Source organism: Phacochoerus africanus, chromosome 6, assembly GCF_016906955.1.
Source record: "Phacochoerus africanus isolate WHEZ1 chromosome 6, ROS_Pafr_v1, whole genome shotgun sequence".
NCBI classification, from domain to species: domain Eukaryota; kingdom Metazoa; phylum Chordata; class Mammalia; order Artiodactyla; family Suidae; genus Phacochoerus; species Phacochoerus africanus.
The window spans coordinates 94,366,752-94,378,052 of record NC_062549.1 but is presented as its reverse complement, the minus strand read 5'-3'; the positions used below and the strand labels follow the sequence as shown (position 1 = coordinate 94,378,052).

The window sequence follows — 11,301 nt, the reverse complement described above, 5'->3', positions numbered from 1 at the left end:
CCCAGGCTAGGGATCAAATCAGCTGCAGCTGCCAGCCTACACCACAGCCACAGCAACTTGGGATCTGAGCGGCATCTGCGATCTACACCACAGCTCATGGCAACGCCGGATCCTTAACCCACTGAGCGAGGCCAGGGACAGAACCCACGTGCTCATGGATACTAATCAGGTTCATTAACCACTGAGCCAAAATAGGAACTCCTCCAAGTTTTTCTTAAAATGACCCTTGTGCAATGATCCCAAACATTTCTACCCACAAACGTAAGTAAAGGAAAGGCCCAAGAAGTTGTTTAAAAGTTTTGTATTGTGTCATACAAACTGTCTTCATATACAAGTGCATGAGTGAAAAACTTTTCTTCCCTCTCCTCCCCAAACATTACAGTAGACCAATTCTTGCTAATATATCACAAAGTTAAAACATACCTCCCCTTTTGAATTCTAAACAGTTAATTCTAGACACCAGCTTCTAAATTTTGTAACTTACCAATCTGGTATGGACATGAACAATTCCAGTGCTTTTCAACTTGTCCCTGAATTTTTCTCTCTTCAAAGTTCCAGGCAGTAATTGATTTTAATGCCCTCGAATTAGATAAAGCTGACTATTTAGAGATTATAATTTATGTACACTATACAATCACTTAGAGCTATGACTTACACATATTATACCCCTCAAACTATTCAGCACCATGAATAGAATTCTCAATACTAATTGATGGGCTAATTAATCCAATGATCAAATATGTGACAGTGATAGTCTTTTTTTTTTTTTTTCCCCCTTCCTTTTTAGGGCCACAGCTGTGGCATAGGAAGTTCCCAGACTAGGGGGTCGAATCAGAGCTGCAGCTGCTGGCTGACACCACAGCCACAGCCACGCCAGATCCGAGCCACATCTGTGACCTACACCACAGCTCGTGTCAACACCTGATCATTAATCCACTAAGTGAGGCCAGGGATTGAACCCACAACCTCAAGGATACTAGTCAGATTCTTGACCCACTGAGTCACACAGGAACTCCCAACAGTGATAGTCTTAAAAACACTAGTTTGTTATTTTTCTTATATACAATAAAAAGTCCTTCTTGTCTTACAGATTTTTTTCCCCTGGCAATCTTCTCTGCTGCCTTGACTATCCTGAATAACTACAGAGCTGTCAACTACATGCTTGATGCTAATAACAATTCCCTAGGTCATTAGTAATAAGAAACTAAGGCATTAAACCTCACAGGTTCTAAGCTAGTTTAAATGTGGTGAAATACTGTTACAACAGAATTGCACTGTATTTCTTTTCTAACTTCATGTTTCTCCAAAGTGCCATGGTTCCTATAAAATTTTTGTCCTGCATAGATTCAAATTCATTCTTTCACTTTTGGATGGCTTGAGTACCATAAAACATGACTTATTTGGTAGCAAAAACATTTCTAGGAGTTTCAAATGGGGATCACTAGTCAGCTAAAAATGTTATAACCATCACTTCTCTTTAAATCTAGAACACAAACCACTGATGGAAGGAAACACATTAACAATCCTGTCCTGCCGGTAACAAAAACGGAAAGCAGTAAGGAGCTGTGCACTTTTTAAGAGGTGCCACACAAAGTCATGTTCTTAAAGTGGTCACTGACACTACTTCTTAGTGACACTGAATATTCAAAATATGCTATATTACTCTTAGCACTTTTTTGAATTTAAATCTCCACATATAACAAGTTAAGGTTATCAAAATAATCCTGATTCTAAAAGAAAGAGCTCACCACCAATATTTAAAGCTGATTATTCCCAGGAAAAGAGGATAGTTTCTCAAGTACACAGTTATCAAAGTGGTATTCTCTTGCATGAAACTTTGTCAAGGCTCAGAAAATCCTGACGTGAACTTAACAAAGTCCTTGTAAAGAAATCTTCAGTGAGAGGAGTTCCCATCGTGGCTCAGCAGTTAACGAATCTGACTAGCATCCATGAGGACGCAGGTTTGATCTCTCACCACGCTTAGTGGGTTAAGGATCCGATGTTGCCATGAGCTGTGTAGGTGGCAGACAAGTCTCAGATCCTGCATTGCTGTGTCTGTGGCGTAAGCCAGCAGCTACAGCTCCGATTTGACCCCTAGCCTGGGAACCTCCAAATGCCATGGGTTCGGCCCTAAAAAGCAAAAAAAAGAAAGAAATCTTCAATGAGAAACTCAACACATGGCAGTTTTAAAGCTTCAAGACTGGCTCATTACACAGAAATGCTTTTGTAGAACACTGAGTCTAGTGATTGTCTATTTCAACGAGGCACATACAGGATTTTACTAATCCTGATGTTTTTTCTGTATGGAAAATGCGATTGGTCTGACAAAGGGCCTAAAAAACATTTTGCCAGGCCTGGCTCTTCTAGAGAGTATAGGGAAGCTAAGGGAAAGCACTAGGAAGCAATTAATGTAAATATATTGGTGTGTCCATCTCTGGGGGAAAAATAAACCTGTATAAGGCCACGGCTGTCCTAACCAAGGATTAAGATTAACCAAGAGTTTAGTAATCCAGTAATGGTTCCCAAAGTGTTTATTTACCTTTGAAGGTAAAGAAAGGCAAAACCCTGAAAGGAAGAAAGAAATAACCTCACAGAAGAAGCCTTCATTACATTTTATATGCTTCTGTTTGTTCTCATGCATCCCAGTGCATTTAGGTCATATGTGTACTTAGAAAAAACAGGCTCCTTTGGGGAACACCGTTCTGATCCCACCTTTTTCTCACCAAGTTCCCGAGAAAACATACGGCCTGATTTCCCCAATCTTATAATTCCACAATCCACAACAGAAGTTCCACAGCTATTTGCTGAACTTTAGCAATGATCTCTTTAGAACTGATTCCCTGATAAAGATTTTTGTTCTGTTTCCAGGAAGCACAGCATGAATTTTTTAGTAAAGACTGAGGTTCTTTCCCAGGATAGTCCCAGGAAATTGAGTTGAAAGAGATTGCAGAATAGTGCATGGCAAAAAAATTCCTTTTGTGAGCTGAGTCAGATGTACATGGCATTCGTATTCCCCTGGGTATAAAACATTTACATTAATTAATTAATATCAGCAACAGAACCCAAAACAGTGGCAGATCAAATTCTAATGTGACGATTTAAAAGTAGACAGTGCTCCACTGGGTTAATAACATCAGAATTAGCTGAGACACAATATTTTAAATACCGCATCACTGAAAACTCCTAGTGGGTTTGTCCCCTTCATCAGTTATTTTTAAAATAATGGTCCTAGCAGGAGAAAGAACGAGCACCACGCTCACTAATGCAGGTTACTGGACTGCTTTGATTAAGCTCTGCAGTTCACAGATACACACTTCCCAGCTTCCTTTCAAGTTACTGAATCTTTCTTCTTCCGGAATGGTGATTTTAGCCTCTTCCAGACGCTGTTTTTGGGTTTAGATTTTTTCTCCATGGCCAGTACTGCCTCCTTTTCTTTCCTACGTATCTCCCGTACGAGAGCATGGAAGACATCATCAATATAGTAGCGGTATGCGGCAGATGTCTCAAAAAAGGGGCAGCTGAATTCTCGGGCCAAAGCCAATCCTTCTTCCTTGGAGACCTTTAAAAATATAAACATGAGAAAACCTGTAGTGCTAACAGTGGGAAAGAATTACAGCTACTCCAAAGAGTAAAAGGGCTACCTTAACAGGAAGAGAGCTCAACTCTAGAGAGGTCCTTGAAGAGATTACTTTGAGCAGGACTTGATTGAGATGCATTAACTTAACTACTGTCAAACTACTTCTAAAAAGTTTGTATCAAAGAAAACATTTAAAAAATTCTTTAAAACAGAAGAATGTTTGTACCATTCGTTGCTTTCACCAGTAGTGAAACATGAGCCCATCTTGCTACTCCTTCACCTCGACACCAAACAGCAAAACTTTAAACATCGTTGTTAATTTGAAGAGTATCACGTATTCGAAAATCCTCTATAATTTCTCTGATTCTCCCTTTCTAGGGCTCATAATCGACACCATTAGAAAGTATACCTTGAAGTTTAACCTAAGTGTCTCTCTTTGCAACATAAAGAGATTTATTTCTGAGGTTTTAGGAAATGGACATTTCATGGTTCTTCACTTAATGAGTATTCTATTAGTTATCTGATTATTATCCTGTAGATTTTATCCTGTAAACTGACTCCTAAAATCCAAATCCTACCCCAAATGATAGCAAATTAGTAGATATAGGGAAGTTTTCAACGGTAGGGAGAAGTGTATTTTATTTCATTTTTTTCATCTATTTATTGTTTTGGTTGCCCCCAGGGCATACAAAAATCCCAGAGCCAGAGATTGAATCTGCACCACAGCAGTGACCTGAGTGACAGGAGCAACAAGGCCAGATCCTTACCCTGCTGAGCCAGCAGGGAACTCTGCAAGAAGCTAATTTTATTTTATTTTTTATTTTTTATTTTTTTTTGGTCTTTTGTCTTTGTTGTTGTTGTTGTTGTTGTTGTTGCTATTTCTTGGGCCGCTCCCGCAGCATATGGAGGTTCCCAGGCTAGGGGTTGAATTGGAGCTGTAGCCACCGGCCTACGCCAGAGCCACAGCAACTCGGGATCCAAGCCACGTCTGCAACCTACACCACAGCTCATGGCAACGCCGGATCCTTAACCCACTGAGCAAGGGCAGGGACCGAACCCGCAACCTCATGGTTCCTAGTCGGATTCGTTAACCACTGCGCCACGACGGGAACTCCAAGAAGCTAATTTTAAAATTTCATTTTACACAAATCAAAACCACAGTGAGGTACCACCTCACACCAGTCAGAATGGCCATCATTAATAAGTCTACAAAAACAAATGCTAGAGAGAGTGTAGAGAAAAGAGAACCCTCCTACGCTATTGGTGGGAATGTAAACTGGTGTAACCACTGTGGAAAACAGCACGGAAGTTCCTCAGAAAACTAAATATAGAACTACCCTGTGATCCAGACCAATCCCATTCCTGGGCATATATCCGAACAAAACCTGCATGTTCATAGCAGCACTTTTCACAATAACCAAGACATGGAGGCAACCTAAATGTGCATTAACACATGAATGCATTAAGATGTGGTATTCGAGTTCCTGTAGTGGCTCAGTGATAACGAATCTGACTAGTATCCATGAGGATGCCAGTTTGATCCCTGGCCTTGCTCAGTAGGTAAGGGTCTGGAGTTGCTGAGAGCTGTGGTGTGGGTTGCAGATGTGGCTTGGATCCCAAGTTGCTGTGGCTGTGATGTGGGCCAGCAGCTACAGCACCAATTAGACCCCTAGCCTGGGAATCTCCATATGCCACTGGTGTGGCCCCAGGAGAAAAAAAAAAAAGATGTGGTATCTATATATGATAGAATACTACTCAGCTATAAAAAAGAATGAAAAAATGCCATTTGCAGCAACATGGATGCAACTGAGATGCTCACACTAAGTGAGGTAAGTCAGAATGAGAAGGACAAGAGAGTTCTTATCATGGCTCAGTGGTAATGAACCTGACTAGTACCCATGAGGACTTGGGTTCAACCCCTGGCCTCACTCAGTGGGTTAAAGGATCCGGCATTGCTGTGGCTGTGGTGTAGGCCTGCAGCTGTAGGTCCAATCTGACCCCTAGCCTGGGAACTTCCAATATGCAATGGGTGTGGCCCTAAAAAGCAAAAAAAAAAAAAAGAGAGAAAGACAAATACTATATGACATCACTTATATGTGGAATCTAAAATGTGGCACAAATGAACCTATCTACAGAACAGAAACAGACTCACAGACATAGAGAAGAGATTTGTGGTTGCCAAGGGGGAGTGGGGAGGGAGTGGGATGGACTGGGAGTTTGGGGTTAGAAGATGCAAACTATTACATTTAGAATGGATAAGCAATGAGGTCCTACTGTATAGCATAGGGAACTATATCCAATCTCTTGGGATAAACTAGGATGGAAAATAATATTAAAAAAAGAATGCATATATATATATATATATATATGTGTATATATATATATATATATATATATGAATGACTGAGTCACTTTGCCATAGAGCACATATTGGCACAGCATTGTAAATCAATTAAAATAAAATATTTGCCTTCATTTTAAGGCAAACAAACTTAGAAACACAAGACTAATCCTAGAAGATTGAATATAGCATTTTCCAGTCTATCCTCACCTGTCTTAGTTGCTTTAGGTCAGACTTGTTTCCCACAAGAACCACAGGAGTATCATCAGTACGGCGAACTCGATAAATCAGCTGTTTAAACTCCCGAACTTCATGGAAACTTCTCCGATCGGTGATAGAATAACAGATGATAAACCCTTCTCCTGCCCTCATATACTGATCCCGCATGGCGGTAAACTCTGCCTACAAAGAAACAAAGATCATTAATGTACTGATGCAACCTAGAACTATATACACATTAGCTATTTCTTTCAGATTAAAGAGAGATGTTGGTTACCTGCTATCCTGAGTCAGAGTGCATGAAAAATTAAAAGAGATGAACTAGTGATCTTCTCTGTGTAAGTCTTCCCCTCCCCTTAACTAGCGCAAAAAGGCCTTTACTCATAGCATTCTGGGATTTAATACCTGTCCAGCCGTATCCAAAATGTCCAGATTGGCAGGCTCATCATCAATACGGATCCGGATTTTATAAGCATCTTCTACAGGAGGGAAGAAAGGTGTACTATAAACCCATAAATGCAGGAATATGCAACCTTATTTTGAAATTCATCTTATGGAGAAGTAGATTACACCCTTATGTGCTCAGACGTTCTCAGAAAGCTCCTAATTCCACTGAGATATGTGAACTGGATCTTCAACTAATGTTTTTCCCCCCTCACATAAGAAATGACATAAGTTTATTCATAGCTTAAGCTTATGAAACTTCATCTACGATTCTAAGCTGAAAAAGAACTAAGAGATTGTCTTTTTTAAAAAATGTTAGGCCAGAAAAGTAACTTTCCCATTTATTAGTTAGGAGACACCAGGCATTATACTAAGTGATTTATTTATATATTAACCCATTCAATAGTGACAATAATGCAATGAGATAGGTCTTACAGATAAAAAAAATTAAAACAGCAAATGTGTTCCCCATATTACACAATTCATTAATGACATACCCAGAACCAAAACCAAGAGGTGTTTGACCCAAAAGTTCATGTACTTAATCATATGCTATATTTCCTCACCACTTTTTTAATAATGTAGGAAAAAGAAAACCCAGAGTTCACTATTTCCTAAAGAATCCATATTGTCATGATTCTTCCTTTATGAGAAAGAATATATTTATGTATATTATCATGGTAACCTTGGAAAATAGAGGAAAGTAAAAAACAGAAAAGCACCACTCAGTATTGCCATCATTCAAACAATTGCTGCTTACATCCTGATATGCATCCTTTAAACGTTTGTTTGTTAGTTTTTCCTTTCTCCCCCTTTTCAGCCACATCTGCAGCTTACAGAAGTTCCTGGGCCAGGGACTGAATCTGAGCTGCATCTGCGACCTATGCCACAGCTATGGCAATGCCAGATCCTTAACCCACTGTGCCATGGCAGGAACTCCTAAACATTTCTTCTTGAACCCTTGCTTCTAACTCTTCCTCAAAGATGAAGAGCCTAATAAGTCAATGATTCTCAAACTATAGGTCATATATGATCCACTAGTATTAGTGCATTATGGATGAATTTAATGCGTTAGGACCAGCATTAAAATAAATAAGCAGAAATCTAAACTGAAAGAGGAAATACAAGTGCATACCACATGAAGTGAGGTAAATATAGTTTCATAATACTTTACATTCTTGTATATTAAAATGTATACATATATGCAAATATATGTACAAATATATACACACATACTTACATGCATACTGGTTATAACAAATTTTTCTTCTTAGAGTTAGCAGCTAAAGTTTAAAACAAAATGCACTAAACTATAAACTCAATGAGAGCAGCACCACATGTTTTTGCTCACTACTGTACTCCCATGGCCTAATACAGTGCTCAAGAGATAAGAAGTATTTGCTGTTAAATCAGATAATATCATCAGAATAGCTGATGGGGGAGGAATCAACCGAGCAAAAAAAAGTAAGAGGGGTTCCTGCTGTGGCTCAGCAGGCTAAGAATCCAACTAGTATCCATGAGGATGCAGGTTCAATCCCTGGCCTTGCTCAGTGGGTTAAGGATCTGGCGTTGCCCTGAGCTGTGGTGCAGGTCACAGATGAGGCTCAGATCTGGCGTTGCCGTGACACAGGCCAGCAGCTGCAGCTCAAATTCAACCCCTAGCCTGGGAACTTCCATATGCCAAGGGTGTAGCCCTAAAAAGACCAAAAAAAAAAAAGTCTTTTAGGGGACAAGTATATGAGTTTTACTTTAAAGAAAGGAAAAGATATTTCTGGAGTTCTAAGTAAATTATCTTAAGCCCTAAATTAATTTTATTCCTAAAATTCCCACTGTAGTGTGAATTCCTGAACAATGTTTGAAATTTAACATAGTACATGAAAAATAAGAACTGTTTCTATTTTTCCCCAAGCCACAGAAGCATCTACTATATAAAATGGTAACAACCAAAGGTAGGTTGGCACAGAAAAATTATTGGCTTTATGAAAAAGAGGATTGGAGTCCTGACCCAATGGGAAATCCTTCCTAGAGACTCAGGATCACAACAAAAGTGTCACATCCTGAAAATACAAGTGATATGGCAGAACTTCTGTGCCCTTCTCTACCCCCATCGCCATTTTTCTTCTTCACTGGGAAATAACCCCTTAAAATCAAATCTGCTTCCTTATGGTCCAGGAATGACAGTAACATTCCTAAGGTCTATGGCGAATAGCAGCTAAAAAAAGAAAAAAAAAAAGGGCACAAGAAAATTAGTTTTTACTTACTAACAGTGGTTTACTAACAATAGAGCATTAAGATTATAGAAGACGTGAAGAAAGACCTTGCTGTGTAATGAACTTGAGGTATAAGGAAGTAAATGAAGGGCTTCTAGTGGAACAAGTCCAGGCTCTGCATGTCTGGGTTGTAAGAGTTCAGCAGGCTGGCTCTACTTGTTTTTCTGCTTCCTTTTGTGGAAGTTCAGACCAGCTGACTCATAGTTACAGAGTTAGTCTCAAATCAGACCCTTAAAGAAATGATAGCAAAAGCCTTCTGTTAAGTGGCCTTTAAACTTTTCCTTTAATCTGACGATACAGTAGAGCAACCATAAAAATAAAACAAAGTGTCCCAGTAATATTTAATAAAAAACAGACTAAGATGCCTTATGTACATATAAAGTTAAGCTAAGAAAAAAAAGTCATTTGCTTATCAACTGCCATGTTATTCTTGTTAAGTAAATCTAAACCAGACACCCAAAAGGCTCAAAATATAAATGGTTTAAAACTGTTTCAAAAACTGACACCAAGGCCTTTTTATGGGGTTTAGTGGAAAAACCTAAGTGACAGTCTGACTTACCAATGGTGGGGTCATGATCTTCTGGAAATCGGTGGCTGATGAACTGCATGGTCATGGCTTTAAAACAAGAAGCGAAAGTTAAAATAAACACAAAGATGACCCACAGAAAGAACTGTAAGTATCAATATTGCAGGACAGTCTCCTACTTGGTTTTCGGGGAGGGCATCTGTTGTAAGCATTTTTCATTCTTACTTCTTTAAAATGGAAAATGTCACCTACCGCTTTTCCCTACACCGCCAGCACCTAGCATCACTAGTTTGTATTCCCGTGACAGCCCTGCAGGGCTGTTACAGCTACCAACTGGGCGAGTTCCAGAATCCATTGTCCTCTTGGAGAATCCCGGGCTGCCCGGAGGAAAAGGCACCTGGAAAGAAAGAAAATATTTAATCCAGGATGGAGACCCCGTGACGACAGTCCTAGAGCCAGTGCCCTACCCCTGCTCCCTTTCTGGCGACCCTCAGGAAACACGTAGCCTCACCTTCCCTCCAGGGCAGCTCAGTCCCATGACATATCATAGATTTTCTGAATTATTACTTTTTTCAAAAAAAAAATAAAAAGAGACAAAGAAATTTAGCATTTCTTTGCAGACGGGGACGCCGGCACAGCAGGAAGAAGCCCAGTGAGAAAGTTGCAGTTTGGGACTTAGGCCGCAGGGTTTCCTCTCAAGCCCGCGGTACCCGGAGGTTCAGCCCCCTCTCCATTCCCCTCGGAGGCAGCTCTCCTCCCCCGGCAGCACCTCACGCCGCCATCAAGCCCCCCACCCTTCCGCCTCACAGGCCAACCCCTCCGCTGCTCGTACCCGTCGGAAGGTTAAGGCCACTGCCGGGTCTGATCACCCACTTCGTCCTCGGTCCTCCTCATTCGCGGCGAGAATCTGGCACTGACCTGTGACCCCTCCCGCAGCTGGGGAAGATGGCGCCAGCAGCGACCGCGTCTCAGCAGGAGGGGCGGGGCCGCCCTCGTGACGCAGGGGACTGGCCCCGCCCCCTCCGGGGAGGACCATCTCCTGCCCGGTCCTCAAACCCCGCTCATCGCTGAAGGCCCTGGGGGAGTGCCACACTCAGCGCCCCCCTCTGCCACAAAACTATTTACACCAAAGTCAAGCAAGGAGGATGTGATAAGGGGCACACTGGAGACTTCTACAATAACAACTTGCCCAGGACCATTGATGAGAAAAACAAATTTGGCCAAATGTAATGAGGAAATGGGCACCCGCCAAACCCCACCCCCCCAAACAGGACCAAGGTGTTGTTTATTGCTTAGTAACAAAAAAAAGCACCTGGTTTTGACTTTACAGCAATAAATTAAGACACTATCAACTCTGTTCACCTGTATTTAGGTGGGTAACATTATAGAAGTACTAGAAGGAACTTTATATGGGAAAAATTTTCTGTTGCAACTTCTGCCCATCCTTCTTCCTTTCTAAGCATGTTTTTCCAAGAATACTTATATTTCCTGGAGTTCCCGAGGTGGCTCAGTGGGAATGAACCCAACTAGCACCCATGAGGACACAGGTTCGATCCTTGACTTTGCTCAGTGGGTTAAGGATCCAGAGTTGCCGCGAGCTGTGGCTCAGATTCGGCACTGCTGTGGCTGTGGTGTAGGCCGGCAACTACAGCTCCGATTCACCCCCTAGCCTGGGAACTTCCATATGCAAATGGGTGCAGCCCTAAAAAGCCAAAAAAAGAAAAAGAATACTTTCACTCAGTCCTTTTAACCACATTCAATAAAGGAGGGCAAGAAAATGAAAAGGAAAAACATCCACCATAACAATCCTTTACATTTCACTTGGACTTTGAAGGGTTTACTTTGGAAAGTCATAAAACACTTGGAACTAAAAGAAAAAAAATTAAAAAAAACAAAAAACAACAACTTGGAACTAAATGCAAAC

At 40.9% G+C, this 11,301-nt stretch overlaps 1 protein-coding gene across 1 annotated transcript; it reads right to left on the bottom strand.

The window, feature by feature from the left end:
- Positions 1 to 286: 286 nt before the first annotated feature.
- Positions 287 to 10,366, bottom strand: RIT1 (Ras like without CAAX 1). The gene is made up of 6 exons (XM_047784342.1): positions 10,210 to 10,366; positions 9,630 to 9,774; positions 9,411 to 9,467; positions 6,543 to 6,616; positions 6,129 to 6,320; positions 287 to 3,559 (listed from the first exon to the last, which is right to left on the bottom strand). The coding sequence occupies exons 2-6, from the start codon at positions 9,730 to 9,732 to the stop codon at positions 3,329 to 3,331; spliced, it is 657 nt and encodes a 218-aa protein (XP_047640298.1). The 5' UTR covers positions 9,733 to 9,774; positions 10,210 to 10,366; the 3' UTR covers positions 287 to 3,328.
- Positions 10,367 to 11,301: the final 935 nt, after the last annotated feature.

What these genes read in the sequence shown, in the direction of transcription:
- RIT1 (XM_047784342.1), bottom strand. Translation starts at nt 9,732, where the DNA reads ATGGATTCTGGAACTCGCCCAGTTGGTAGCTGTAACAGCCCTGCAGGG. An exon ending in TGGCGGTGTAGGGAAAAGCG is followed by an intron (nt 9,468 to 9,629) that starts GTAGGTGACATT and finishes CTTGTTTTAAAG; the next exon opens with CCATGACCATGCAGTTCATC. An exon ending in AGATCATGACCCCACCATTG is followed by an intron (nt 6,617 to 9,410) that starts GTAAGTCAGACT and finishes TCCCTCCTGTAG; the next exon opens with AAGATGCTTATAAAATCCGG.